The sequence below is a fragment of the Sturnira hondurensis genome, unplaced genomic scaffold, assembly GCF_014824575.4.
Source record: "Sturnira hondurensis isolate 20B ecotype Veracruz unplaced genomic scaffold, ASM1482457v3 Scaffold0021632, whole genome shotgun sequence".
Classification (NCBI taxonomy): domain Eukaryota; kingdom Metazoa; phylum Chordata; class Mammalia; order Chiroptera; family Phyllostomidae; genus Sturnira; species Sturnira hondurensis.
In genome coordinates this window covers 5,212,274-5,224,148 of record NW_028094263.1, presented here as the reverse complement: position 1 = coordinate 5,224,148, position 11,875 = coordinate 5,212,274, and the positions used below count along the sequence as shown (strand labels likewise).

At 40.4% G+C, this 11,875-nt stretch overlaps 1 protein-coding gene across 1 annotated transcript in view; it reads left to right on the top strand.

Moving 5' to 3' along the window:
- The first annotated feature begins 509 nt into the window (after nt 1–509).
- The window catches only part of TOP2A (DNA topoisomerase II alpha), a 29,906-nt gene continuing 18,540 nt past the window's right edge, over nt 510–11,875 (top strand). Inside the window, exons 1-19 of the mRNA XM_037033389.1 lie at nt 510–743; nt 1,535–1,690; nt 1,944–2,034; nt 2,334–2,397; nt 3,585–3,730; nt 4,049–4,146; nt 4,367–4,579; nt 4,888–5,061; nt 5,248–5,349; nt 5,456–5,593; nt 7,467–7,605; nt 8,066–8,223; nt 8,504–8,629; nt 8,936–9,046; nt 9,416–9,521; nt 9,613–9,722; nt 9,971–10,063; nt 10,617–10,731; nt 11,046–11,167. Of these exons, the coding sequence (XP_036889284.1) occupies nt 723–743; nt 1,535–1,690; nt 1,944–2,034; nt 2,334–2,397; nt 3,585–3,730; nt 4,049–4,146; nt 4,367–4,579; nt 4,888–5,061; nt 5,248–5,349; nt 5,456–5,593; nt 7,467–7,605; nt 8,066–8,223; nt 8,504–8,629; nt 8,936–9,046; nt 9,416–9,521; nt 9,613–9,722; nt 9,971–10,063; nt 10,617–10,731; nt 11,046–11,167 (2,283 nt within the window). The 5' untranslated portion in view covers nt 510–722. The remainder of the gene's footprint in view (nt 744–1,534; nt 1,691–1,943; nt 2,035–2,333; nt 2,398–3,584; nt 3,731–4,048; nt 4,147–4,366; nt 4,580–4,887; nt 5,062–5,247; nt 5,350–5,455; nt 5,594–7,466; nt 7,606–8,065; nt 8,224–8,503; nt 8,630–8,935; nt 9,047–9,415; nt 9,522–9,612; nt 9,723–9,970; nt 10,064–10,616; nt 10,732–11,045; nt 11,168–11,875) is intronic.

Genomic DNA, 11,875 nt, shown 5'->3' with positions numbered 1-11,875 from the left:
CCTTCCCCTCTATGAAAACCGCAAGCCGCAACCGCGGCACTCTTGTTTCTTTGAAAATAAATTCCTGCAGGGGAGACTGAGGCAGACGCCGGAACCCGTGTTGCTTAAGCGACTCGCCGGGCCTCCTGTCCAGAAGGCCGGCGCTCAGTCTCCTCGCGAAAATGGAGCTCGGGTTCTCTTCCTCTCGCTAAAAAAACCTCGGGACGGAGGGCGGTTTTTACATTTCAGGGATCTGAAATAAGTGGAGCGTTCCCACGGAATGAATACACTCCTCCATCTTTTTGCCCCGTCGACCCCTCAGAAAACCCCTTCACGTTTGCACCGCGTTACTCCGCTCGGATTTCTGCACGGAGAGAACAAAAAGAGCCCTTCTTATTGGCCAGATTCCCTGTCTGTCTCCCCGCTACACATCTGAGTGGTGCCTTTGGCAAACCCTCTAGTCCCGCCTCCCATGCCTAATTGGTTCATTCAAACAGACCCGGCCAACTCAGCCTTTCATTGGTGGGTGTAAGAGGCCAGCTACGGTTGGCCGTCCAGGACGGAACCGGTGAGAGCGAGTCAGGGATTGGCTTATCTGATTTGGGCGGAAAATTCGAGTCGAGCTGGAGTCGCGCTCCCAACCGACGAGCGTCTGTGGAGAGGCCGCCGGTTCCGCGGTTGTCTCGTGGGCTCCGCCAGTTTAGTCGCTCGCAGGGTTCTCGAGCCCTTTCACGGCCGTCACCATGGAGGTGTCACCACTGCAGGTACAGCTCGCGGAAAAGGCGGGTTGCGGAGCCTGAGCACGGCCGGGCATCTCCCCCGCTGCCCGAGAGGGGCGAGGCGCGGTTCCGCCGCGGCGGGCTGGGAGCCCGTCTTCCCTGCGAACCCCGGCCCCCGGGGCTCGGCGTGATCGCGGAGCGGGCGAAACCCCGCACGGTGCTACCACTGAAGTTTTATCGGCTAACCTGCCTTCTAGGGGGTTGCGTCCCGTTTTACGGTTCCCGGGCAGCGGACGCAATCGGTCCTCTCGTACATCCGCCTAATCGCGGCGGTCCGCCCGGGTCCGGAAACGCGCGGCGCCACTGCCGCTGTGCTCCCCTCCCTCGGGCCGGAAAGGGGGTGGGCCGGCCCTGAGCAGCAAAGCTGCGGGGCCGAGCACGGGGTCCCCTCCGAGGCGCTCAGAAAAGGCCCTTCCCGCGTTCGCCGCGCTCACGGCGGCCGGGCGGTGGCCTCCCGGACCGGCCGCCGCTGGTCGGTGCCTGGGACGCGGCAGACACTCGGCCGGCGTCGGCGGAGCGGAGGGAACGAGCGCGGGCATTTTGTCGGACACAGAAAGCATGTCCGCGCCGGGCACGGGAGGTCGTGCGTCCATTAAAACGGACGCCGGGGAACCTGGGACGGCGGCGCCTGCAGGAACCGGCGTCCGCTGCCGCCAGGCTCCGGTTTCTCGGTGCGTGCACGGGCACCCTGGGGGCGGGCGCCTGGTTCATTGGTGTCTGGTAAACCTGTGATGGAACGCCCCTTTTCTTCACGTTTCTCTCTTAAAAACTGCTAGCCTGTAAATGAAAATATGCAAATCAACAAACCCAAGAAAAACGAAGATGCGAAGAAAAGACTGTCTATTGAGAGGATCTATCAAAAGAAAACCCAGTTGGAACATATTTTGCTCCGTCCCGACACCTACATCGGCTCCGTGGAGTTGGTGGCGCAGGTAAAACCCGACTGGACGCAGTTCCCACGTAGTTAAAGAGCCTGTGTCTTTCCTGGTTAAATTTCTGTGCGTCGTGTGCATTCAGTGTCACCGGGAGTAGCCCGACCTGATATATACACGCACACACATGTGAATACACACATATAAACATATATAAAATGTACGTATTTAATCCCGAAGACTCTACAGGAACCGGGATGATGAAACAATAAATAAAGGGTGAAAGTAACATATCTCTTTGCCTTGTTTCTAGCAAATGTGGGTTTACGACGAAGATGTTGGCATGAACTACAGGGAAGTGACGTTTGTTCCTGGTTTGTACAAAATCTTTGATGAGATTCTAGGTGAGTAAATTATTTGGTGTAAAGACGCACTGGTGAAATCAGTCATAGGAAGTATGGTTCCTAACAAACCCTCTGTAGCCAGAACTGTCATTTCAAACAATTGTTGGCACAGATGAGGCAGTAAAGTTGAATTCTTTCCTAGAAACAGTACTATGAATAAATAAAAAATGCTGAATGTTGATGCTACTTGATGCTACCTTGTTGATGCTACTGCTGTGCCTGAAACTTTTTCTATGTCTTTAACTATAAGAATTTTTTTTAGTACTTCAGTTTTTTACAAATGTGGTTTTTTTTTTCAGTTAATGCCGCAGACAACAAACAAAGGGACCCAAAAATGTCTTGTATTAGAGTCACAATTGACCCGTAAGTCTCTTGCTCAGTCTTTTGTTATAGCTTATTGTTACTGTTAGTTAAAATTTTCTTGGGTTTATAATAAAGTTGGGTTTTTTTTAATGAAAGTCTGCAAAAACACTGAAAGGCAGAATACTAAAATGAACAATCTATGATACCTGTCATCTAAGTCTGACAGTTACCAACACTTTGCCATATTTGCTTCAACTGTAGTTTTTCTACAGTGTTTAACAACAAATTACAGATATTGTGATGCTTCTGTCCCTAAATACTTCAGAAAACATCTTCAACAATTGAAGTATTCTGGACTCTAGAGCTTTGGAGCTTCCCCCCCACTCCCAGCAGGTAATGCTATGCAAGAAATAAACCAGCAGGTGGTGATAGAGAGCTAACATTTCAGGTTGTAAATTCTGGTGTCTCTTTGTGGGTGGTCAAGATGCTTGTTTCACCTTATTAGCCTCATCAGAATCCAAATAGCCCTTGCTGTGTGGCTCAGTGGACTGAGTGTGGGCCTGTGAACCAAAAGGTCCCTGGTTCAATTCCTAGTCAGGAAACGAGCCTGGGTTGTGGACCAGGTCCCCAGTTGGGGGCCCATTAAGAGTCCCGGGATCACCGATGGATGTATCTCTCACAGATTGATGTTTCTCTCCCTCCTTTCCTCTCTCTCTAAAAATAAATAAATAAATATATAAATAAATTTTTAAGGTTCATATACAATTCTTAGCATTCTGTTTGCAGGCAGGGAACTTTACAATTGATAATGTTTTTCCCTTTCATATTTGCTTTGCAACCAGTTTTGTTGGGTGGGAAAGCTAAAAGAGCTAGGACAGTGCAGATGATTCTCTTAAAAGCAGTATAATAATACTATATCCAAATTTTGTTCTTTCCATTGAGTATAAATCATTTTCCTTTGTTGACTCTAACATTTTAAAACTTCATGTTTTTTCAACATTATCAGTATCTATGTAGGTATTGGGACAGATTTAATCTTTTTTCCCCTCTTGGCTCCTATTTCAGGAGTATCAGGAACTGAGCATGGTACAAAATCTAGTTTATGCTGAATTTCAAAAGAAATATATGAAAAAGAACCATTAAGGAATTAAGACCATTAATTTACGTATTTTAGAAGTAATGATATTTAAATACAAAACATGTTTAAGCATTGGTTTAACAATGAAATTCCGATTTTCTTTCCTTAGGGAAAACAATTTAATCAGTATATGGAATAATGGAAAAGGTATTCCTGTTGTTGAACACAAAGTTGAGAAGATGTATGTCCCAGCTCTCATCTTTGGACAACTCCTAACTTCTAGTAACTATGATGATGATGAAAAAAAAGTGACAGGTAGAGTATTGAAGAAAATAAAGAACATTGTTGCTAAAAAATAATAAAATAAATACACCTATTCAATGCCCATCTATGGCATAATTTTTTTTAAGATTTTATTTATTTTTTAGGGAGGGGAAGGGAGGGAGAAAGAGAGGGAAATACCAATGTGTGGTTGCCTCTCACATGCCCCCTACTGGGGACCTGGCCTACAACCCAGGCATGTGCCCTGATTAAGTTTTAAAATCTTTATAACTGCATCTCTTTGCCAGTGATTAAGAAATAAAACTGTTCATGAGATAAAAGTAAAATAATATTTTAAATTTATTTACCCAGGTGGTCGAAATGGCTATGGAGCCAAATTGTGTAACATATTCAGTACCAAATTTACAGTGGAAACAGCCAGTAGAGAATACAAGAAAATGTTCAAACAGGCAAGTAAATAGGTATCTGGTGCCTTGATTATAAATTGTATGATACCAATTTATAATGGCATAAGTGGTTGACTTAATTGAACATGAATTATAATCATAAAACATGGGAAATTGTTCACAAATTAAACATGGATTTGGTTATTTTTTAAGACTTATAAATTTGTGTTATTTAGTTCTGGTTTGTAAGGTGACTTGAATTTTTCATCTTACTCTTCCACAGACATGGAGGGATAATATGGGGAGAGCTGGTGAGATGGAACTCAAGCCCTTTAATGGAGAAGATTACACATGCATTACCTTCCAGCCTGATTTGTCTAAGTTTAAAATGCAAAGCCTAGACAAAGATATTGTTGCACTAATGGTCAGAAGAGCATATGATATTGCTGGATCCACTAAAGATGTCAAAGTCTTCCTCAATGGAAATAAGCTGCCAGTAAGTGTTTTCCAGTCATGAGGGAATTTGTGATCATTGTCAAAAGCAAAATTGATTTTCTTTCCTCTCGTGTTTTTCTTAACACTTCTCAGATATGTTCCTGAAAAGAAAACTGTATACCACTTTTTAATAAGCTCATTTTAAACTTACAAATGGAAATTTCTCAAACACCTAACTAAATCCTTTTCTGCCCTTTAATTCTTTTATGTCCATCATTGAACAATCATTTCATTGGTTTTGAAAAATAAGTTATTATTGAATCTGTTTTTTGTAACTTTTTTTTGTATACCATTTTAATTCTCGTACAGGTGAAAGGATTCCGTAGCTATGTGGACATGTATCTGAAGGATAAGGTAGATGAAACTGGCAATCCACTGAAAATTATCCATGAACAGGTAAACCACAGATGGGAAGTGTGTTTAACAATGAGTGAAAAAGGCTTTCAGCAGATTAGCTTTGTCAACAGCATCGCCACTTCCAAGGTAATTTTATTCTTGAATTATTAATCATGATTTATATTTTCATATATATTCTTATTGATTTTAATATATACAATGAACTTGGATATTTGGCTACCTCAGTGCAAAGTAAGCTAAATTAGACTTTTATGTTGGTTATTATAATTTTGAGGATGCTGATCTTTACAGTCGGGCATTTTTCCTCATTAGGGTGGCAGACACGTTGATTATGTAGCTGATCAGATTGTGGCTAAACTTGTGGATGTTGTGAAGAAGAAGAACAAGGGTGGTGTTGCAGTAAAAGCACATCAGGTATTGTATTTTAGCACAGTTTTTTTCCAAGGTCAAAGATGAAGAGAAAGGCTATTAATAAAGCATGAGTAAGTTGTTAGTGATTTAATGTCAACTCTTACTGCAGGTGAAAAATCACATGTGGATTTTTGTGAATGCCTTGATTGAAAACCCAACCTTTGACTCTCAGACAAAAGAAAACATGACTTTGCAAGTCAAGAGCTTTGGATCAACGTGCCAACTAAGTGAAAAATTCATCAAAGCTGTGAGTACTTGGAAGGAAATAGAAAATAAAAGCATTTTCCATTGTTCTTCTCAGCTCTGCAGAACAAAGATTCCTCCTACATATTTTTTTCACTCTAAAAAGGAAATTTTAAGCCCTGACTGGGGTTGGGCATCGTTCTACAACGCGAAAGGTCACGGGTCTGTTTCCCAGTCAGGGCACGTGCCTGGGTTACGGTTTGGTCTCTGGACCAACATGTGTGGAAGGCAACCATTTGATGTTTCTCTCTTACATGGATGTTTCTGTCCCTTTCTCCCTCCCTTTCCCTTTCTCTAAAAATAAATAAAATCTTTAATAATAATAATAATAAACAGCTTTTACCTCACTGTTCTTACCAGGGTCTTTGATTATCACCTATATGCCTATATTCCCCCCATTTTCTTTCTAACTTAATGATTTGAGAGACATCAATTTGCTGTTCTACTTATCCATGCACTTACATTGATTGTTTCTTGTATGTGTCCTGACTGGGATTGAACCTGCAACCTTGACGTATCAGGACAACGCTCTACCAACTGAGTTATCCATCCAGGGCACCTGTATTCCCCCATGTCATATCACCATTCAGTTTAGCTCACTTCTGAACCTGGCCCATCTAAGTGCTTACCAAACATTGGGTGCCTGAAGTTTCTCTCCATCACACATCCGAAACTCAGTTCTCTTCATACTCACTGGCCTCCATATAAGGACCTCTTCCACCCCCCCAAAACCAAATCTATTTCCTATCTTAGTAAAGGCCCCCAAAATGTCGCATAAATAAGAAAGTCGGGAACCTTCTCTTTGCCCCTGCAGTCCAATAAGAATCATGTCTTGGATATATCAGTAGCCTTCCCATATTTGTTTTCTTAATAGATCCTTAACATACAAACAATTTCAATCCTTTCCTTGTAATGCCCTAGAGTAATCTGTGTTTTGTCTTTATTCTCTTTTGGAAGTCTTTCACGGATCCCCACTCTTAGGAAAAGTTCAAAAAAATTTTTTTAAATAAAGGCTTTATTCATTTAACTTTAGAGGGGAAGGGAAGGAGAGAGGGAGAGAAATATCAGTGTAGGGTTGCTTCTTGTGTGCCCCCCCACTGGGAACTGGCCTGCAACCCAGGCATGTGCCCTGATTGGGAATGAACTGTAATACTCTGGTTTGCAGGCCTGCGCTCAATCCACTGAACTACACCAGCCAGGGCCGAATTTCTTAATTTGGTCTATAAGACCCTGCTGTCTCCAACCTCATCTCAGGGCCACTCTTTCCTGTGTTATCTAATCTTCAGTCCTATGGGCTTTAAATTCTTGGAAAACACAGTACTCTTCCCTTCCTTAGAACTTTTCCACATGCTGATCTCTCCCTGAAGTGCTTAAATCTGCTCAACTACTAGGGTCTTCAATGAAGACTACCCTAGTAGTCTTCATTGCCTTTTCCTCAGGAAAGCCTTTACTTTCTACCTTTCTCCCCCACTAAGTTTGTTCCAGCAGAACACTGGACACACACCTATATGCAGCACATTTCCATTTATCTGTAACACTTATCGCAGGTGTGATTTCTCATTTTATTTCTGCCTTGTCTTCTTTGCTATATATTAAACTCCATGAGGACAAGGAGCATGTCTAACTGCTACATGTTCAACATGTAGCTTAGTGTCTGGCCCAGTATGAGTGCATAGTCAGTAAATATTTATTGAGTGAATGAAATAAAAGGAACCAGCTTCCTCAGCAGTGATAACCCGAGACAGAAAGATGTTCCACCCTCTGTCCAGAAATCGTATTTCTATTTCAATCTTTCAATTATTTTTATGGGAGCTCATTTGTATTCCAGATTTCTGAAAGAACTCTTCTTCCCTAACATGAATTCTTCTCCTTTTCAGGCAACTGGTTGTGGTATTGTAGAAAGCATACTAAATTGGGTGAAGTTTAAGGCTCAAGTCCAGTTAAACAAGAAGTGTTCGGCTGTAAAACATAACAGAATCAAGGGAATTCCCAAACTTGATGATGCCAATGATGCAGGTACATATGTAATGTTTCTAAACTTTAAGTCTGACCATTGTTATTTGTCTTATTCACTAACAGCATACCATGAATATTTTTTCTTTAATAGTTAATATCAAGAGAATATTTTTGCTCTTAAAAAACAGTGGATTCCTTGTTATTAAACACTAAGTTCATTTCCAGTTTTGGGTTATTATAAATAATGTTGAGATGATTATTTGAAGATATAGAACAAAAATGTTTACATGTTGATCTACTGAGGAGAGGAAAATGTTCTCATCCCACTTAGGTCCCTGGCTAGGTCTGAAAATTAAACTGGCAAATTGACAGGAAAACATACAGATTTATTTAATGTAAGCCAACTTGTTATGAATTATAAATTATTTGGGTTTTATCACAAAGCTATTAACCGCATGTCTGAATTAATATTTGAGGTTGAATTAAATGTGCCAATATTAATTGTGTTTTTTTATTTTAGGGGGCCGAAACTCTACTGACTGTACACTTATCCTGACTGAGGGAGACTCAGCTAAGACTTTGGCTGTTTCAGGCCTTGGTGTGGTTGGGAGAGACAAATACGGGGTTTTCCCTCTTAGAGGAAAAATACTCAATGTTCGAGAAGCTTCTCATAAACAGGTAGAATATAAAACTGTCTTTAGAATCTCTATCTAGTTTTATAATGCAGGACTTTATGCTGGATGTTTCATTCCCTCCTTGGGCATTTCAAAAATATTTTAGACTGTTTACTATTTTTAAGAAATTTGGTACTTTATAGCATGTCTTAACAGATATTTCTAACTTAGTAAAGTATAGGCTAATAATAACTCAAAATACCAGAGCTCAAAAAAATCCAGGCAACATACACCATTGTATCTTTGTTATTTTCAAATTTATAAACAATATACATCCATTTCAGATCATGGAGAATGCTGAAATTAACAATATCATAAAGATTGTGGGTCTTCAGTACAAGAAAAACTATGAAGATGAAGATTCACTGAAGACTCTTCGTTATGGGAAGATAATGATTATGACAGATCAGGTCAGATTTGCTTTTCAGGAACTTTAGATTGTTGCGTTAAGCATGTCTTAGTGTATCATTGCTTTCCTGCCATGAAAGGAAATTACTTAGCTTGTAGATTTTAGTCATTGTCTCTAATTAGATGCTCTGTTTATATCATGTACTACATATACAGTTTAAGAGTCCGGATTTGAATATTCTTTGAATATTTGAATAGCCTTTTTTTTTATTGATCCCCATTAAAAATTTGAGAAATTACCAGTATATTGATCATAATTTTTTGTTTCTAAACAATTCTTCTGTGTTTGGCCTTCCAAATATTTCTAGGACCAAGATGGTTCCCATATCAAAGGCTTGCTGATTAATTTTATCCATCATAACTGGCCCTCTCTTCTGCGACATCGTTTTCTGGAGGAATTTATCACTCCCATTGTAAAGGTATAGTAATTTCTAAGCTACCATAATGCACAGGTGGTAAACACAAGTCCCGAGGGCCAAATCCAGCCCTCCGGGGTGGATTTGATTGATTCAGCCCGGCACTTGTTTCTACCCAGCGGTAGTGCCAAGCTCCTTGCCCCTCGTTAAGGAGTAGTTACATTTACACAGTCCTACAATTACATTTGGCCCTTTGAAGGCAGCCACGGGGCTGATGTGGCTGTAGGTGAAAATGAGTTTGACACCCCTGTCATAATGGATATTTGAAGGCCCCACTTCTTAAACCTTGATACTCGCTTAGCGCCAGTGATATGTTAGTGTGTAGGAGACCCATCCCTGTGCACAGTCACAGCAGTATGTTCTTTACCACAGGTGTCTAAAAACAAGCAAGAAATGGCATTCTATAGTCTTCCTGAATTTGACGAATGGAGGAATTCTACACCAAATCATAAAAAATGGAAAGTCAAGTATTACAAAGGTTTGTAATGAAACCCGTATAAAATTTCTCATTTTGTAATATACCATTATACAAGATTATATGGAGTGCTTTGGTATTCTTGGTTGTGTAGGTTTGGGCACCAGCACATCAAAAGAAGCTAAAGAATACTTTGCAGATATGAAAAGACATCGTATCCAGTTCAAATATTCTGGTCCTGAAGATGATGCTGCAATCAGCCTGGTGAATTTGAATTGTATTTCATGTATACATTCTAGTTTTATAAGCACTGCTTTAGCTAGTCAATTGAAACATTTAAATTTTTATATAATAGAATGTTTTTTAGATCCAAGTATTTTCAGTTAAGCATATCCCAGAGAAAGGGACCGGATATTTTACAAAACTGAGTTTTTGTTATTTCAGTTTTTATACAAGAGAGATTTTGGAAACTATTAGTATCAGTGATATCTTTTTCATCTTCTAATTTGTAGGCCTTTAGCAAAAAACAGACAGATGATCGAAAGGAGTGGCTAACTCATTTTATGGAAGATAGAAGACAACGGAAGTTACTTGGCCTTCCTGAGGTAAAAATTTTAAATATATCCCACAAAATGGACTATTTGCTGACCTTTTAGGATTAGTAAAAGAAAATTTTTTTAAAAGATTTTATTTATTTATCTTTAGAGGGGAAGGGAAGGAGAGAAGGGGAGAAATATCGATGTATGGTTGCCTCTTGTGAGTCCCCTGCTGGGAACTGGCCTGCAACCCAGGCATGTGCCCTGACTGGGAATCGAACCACGATCGTGGGGTTCGCAGGCCTGTGCTCAATCCACTGAGCTACACCAGCCAGGGCTGGTAAAAGAAATTTAAGTTACTCAGTAGTTATTTCAGTAAAAAGTATAATAATTAATAGTAATATACATGTTCCTATTCTTATTTAGACTGCTACATAAATGTATTGGGCATAAAAGAAATTACCAAGAGAGTGCACTTTATTAAGTTGTGCAGCAATTTATCTTTTAAAACAAAGAACTTCTGAATTTTTGAGGGATTCAAGAACTACCCTAAAAATACTGAGAGGTTTCTTTGTTTCCTTATTTTAAACTGGATCATATAATACTCTCTTTGGTCCCTCAGGACTACTTGTATGGGCAAACCACCACATATCTGACATATAATGACTTCATAAACAAGGAACTTATTCTGTTCTCAAATTCTGATAACGAAAGATCTATCCCATCTATGGTGGATGGTGAGTTCCAGCTTTTTTAGTCTGTTTTTATCATAACATAGAAATCGAGAACAAGTGGACAGTGATCAGAGGGGAGGGAATTTCAGGGGGAAAGGGGAAGGATTTACAGGAACCTAGTATAAAGGACGCATGGACAGCAACTAGGGGGGTGGAAATGGGACGGAGGTGGGGAGCACTCGGAGGGGTGGGCTGGGATGGAAGTAAAAGAAAACTACTTGAACAACATAATTTTTTTTAAAAGATTGCAAAAAAAATCAATGCCTAGAAACAGTTAAATGGAGGATACTAACATTTGCACTTCTTTCATTTTGAAGGCTTGAAACCAGGTCAGAGAAAGGTTTTATTCACATGTTTCAAACGGAATGACAAGCGAGAGGTGAAGGTTGCTCAGTTAGCTGGGTCAGTGGCTGAGATGTCCTCTTATCATCACGGGGAGGTAAACACACAATCCATGATGTATCCAGAAAACATGATAGCAGAAATACCTACAGATCATTCTCCAAACACTTAGTAAGAATATAATCTTGTATATCCATAGCAGAGAACAATTTGGTGAAATCTATCGGACGAGATACGTGCTTACACTTTGACCTAATAAATCTTTTTTCTAAAAATAATATTTATATAAGGATATTCGTAAGTCTTTAAGGATCTGTGTTCAAAGATATTCATTGTAACTTTGATTCTAAAATTTAGGCATCAAAAATGTCCCAAGTGAAAAATGGTGACACATAAATTGTGTCACATCTGTGCATGGAGACAGTGATATAACTGATAACTGAAGTGAATCTCTGTGTACTAACATTGAAGAATGCTTGTGTACTGTGTCAGGTGAGGGAGAAAGAGACAGAACAGTATGTAAAGCAAAATGTCTGGAAGGATGTGTTCTAAATTACTGATGTTATCCCTGGAAATTGGGAAGGGCAACTTCGCAATTTTTAAAAAAATACATATTTATTTATTTTTGGAGGGGGGGAAGGGAAGAAGAGAGAAAGAGAAGCATCAGTGTATGGTTGCCTCTCCCGTGCCCCCTACTGGGGACCTGGCCTGCAGCCCAGGCATGTGCCCCATCTGGGAATCCAATCTGTGACCCTTTGATTTGCAGGCCCATGCTCAATCCTCTGAGCACTAGCTGGGGCTTCCA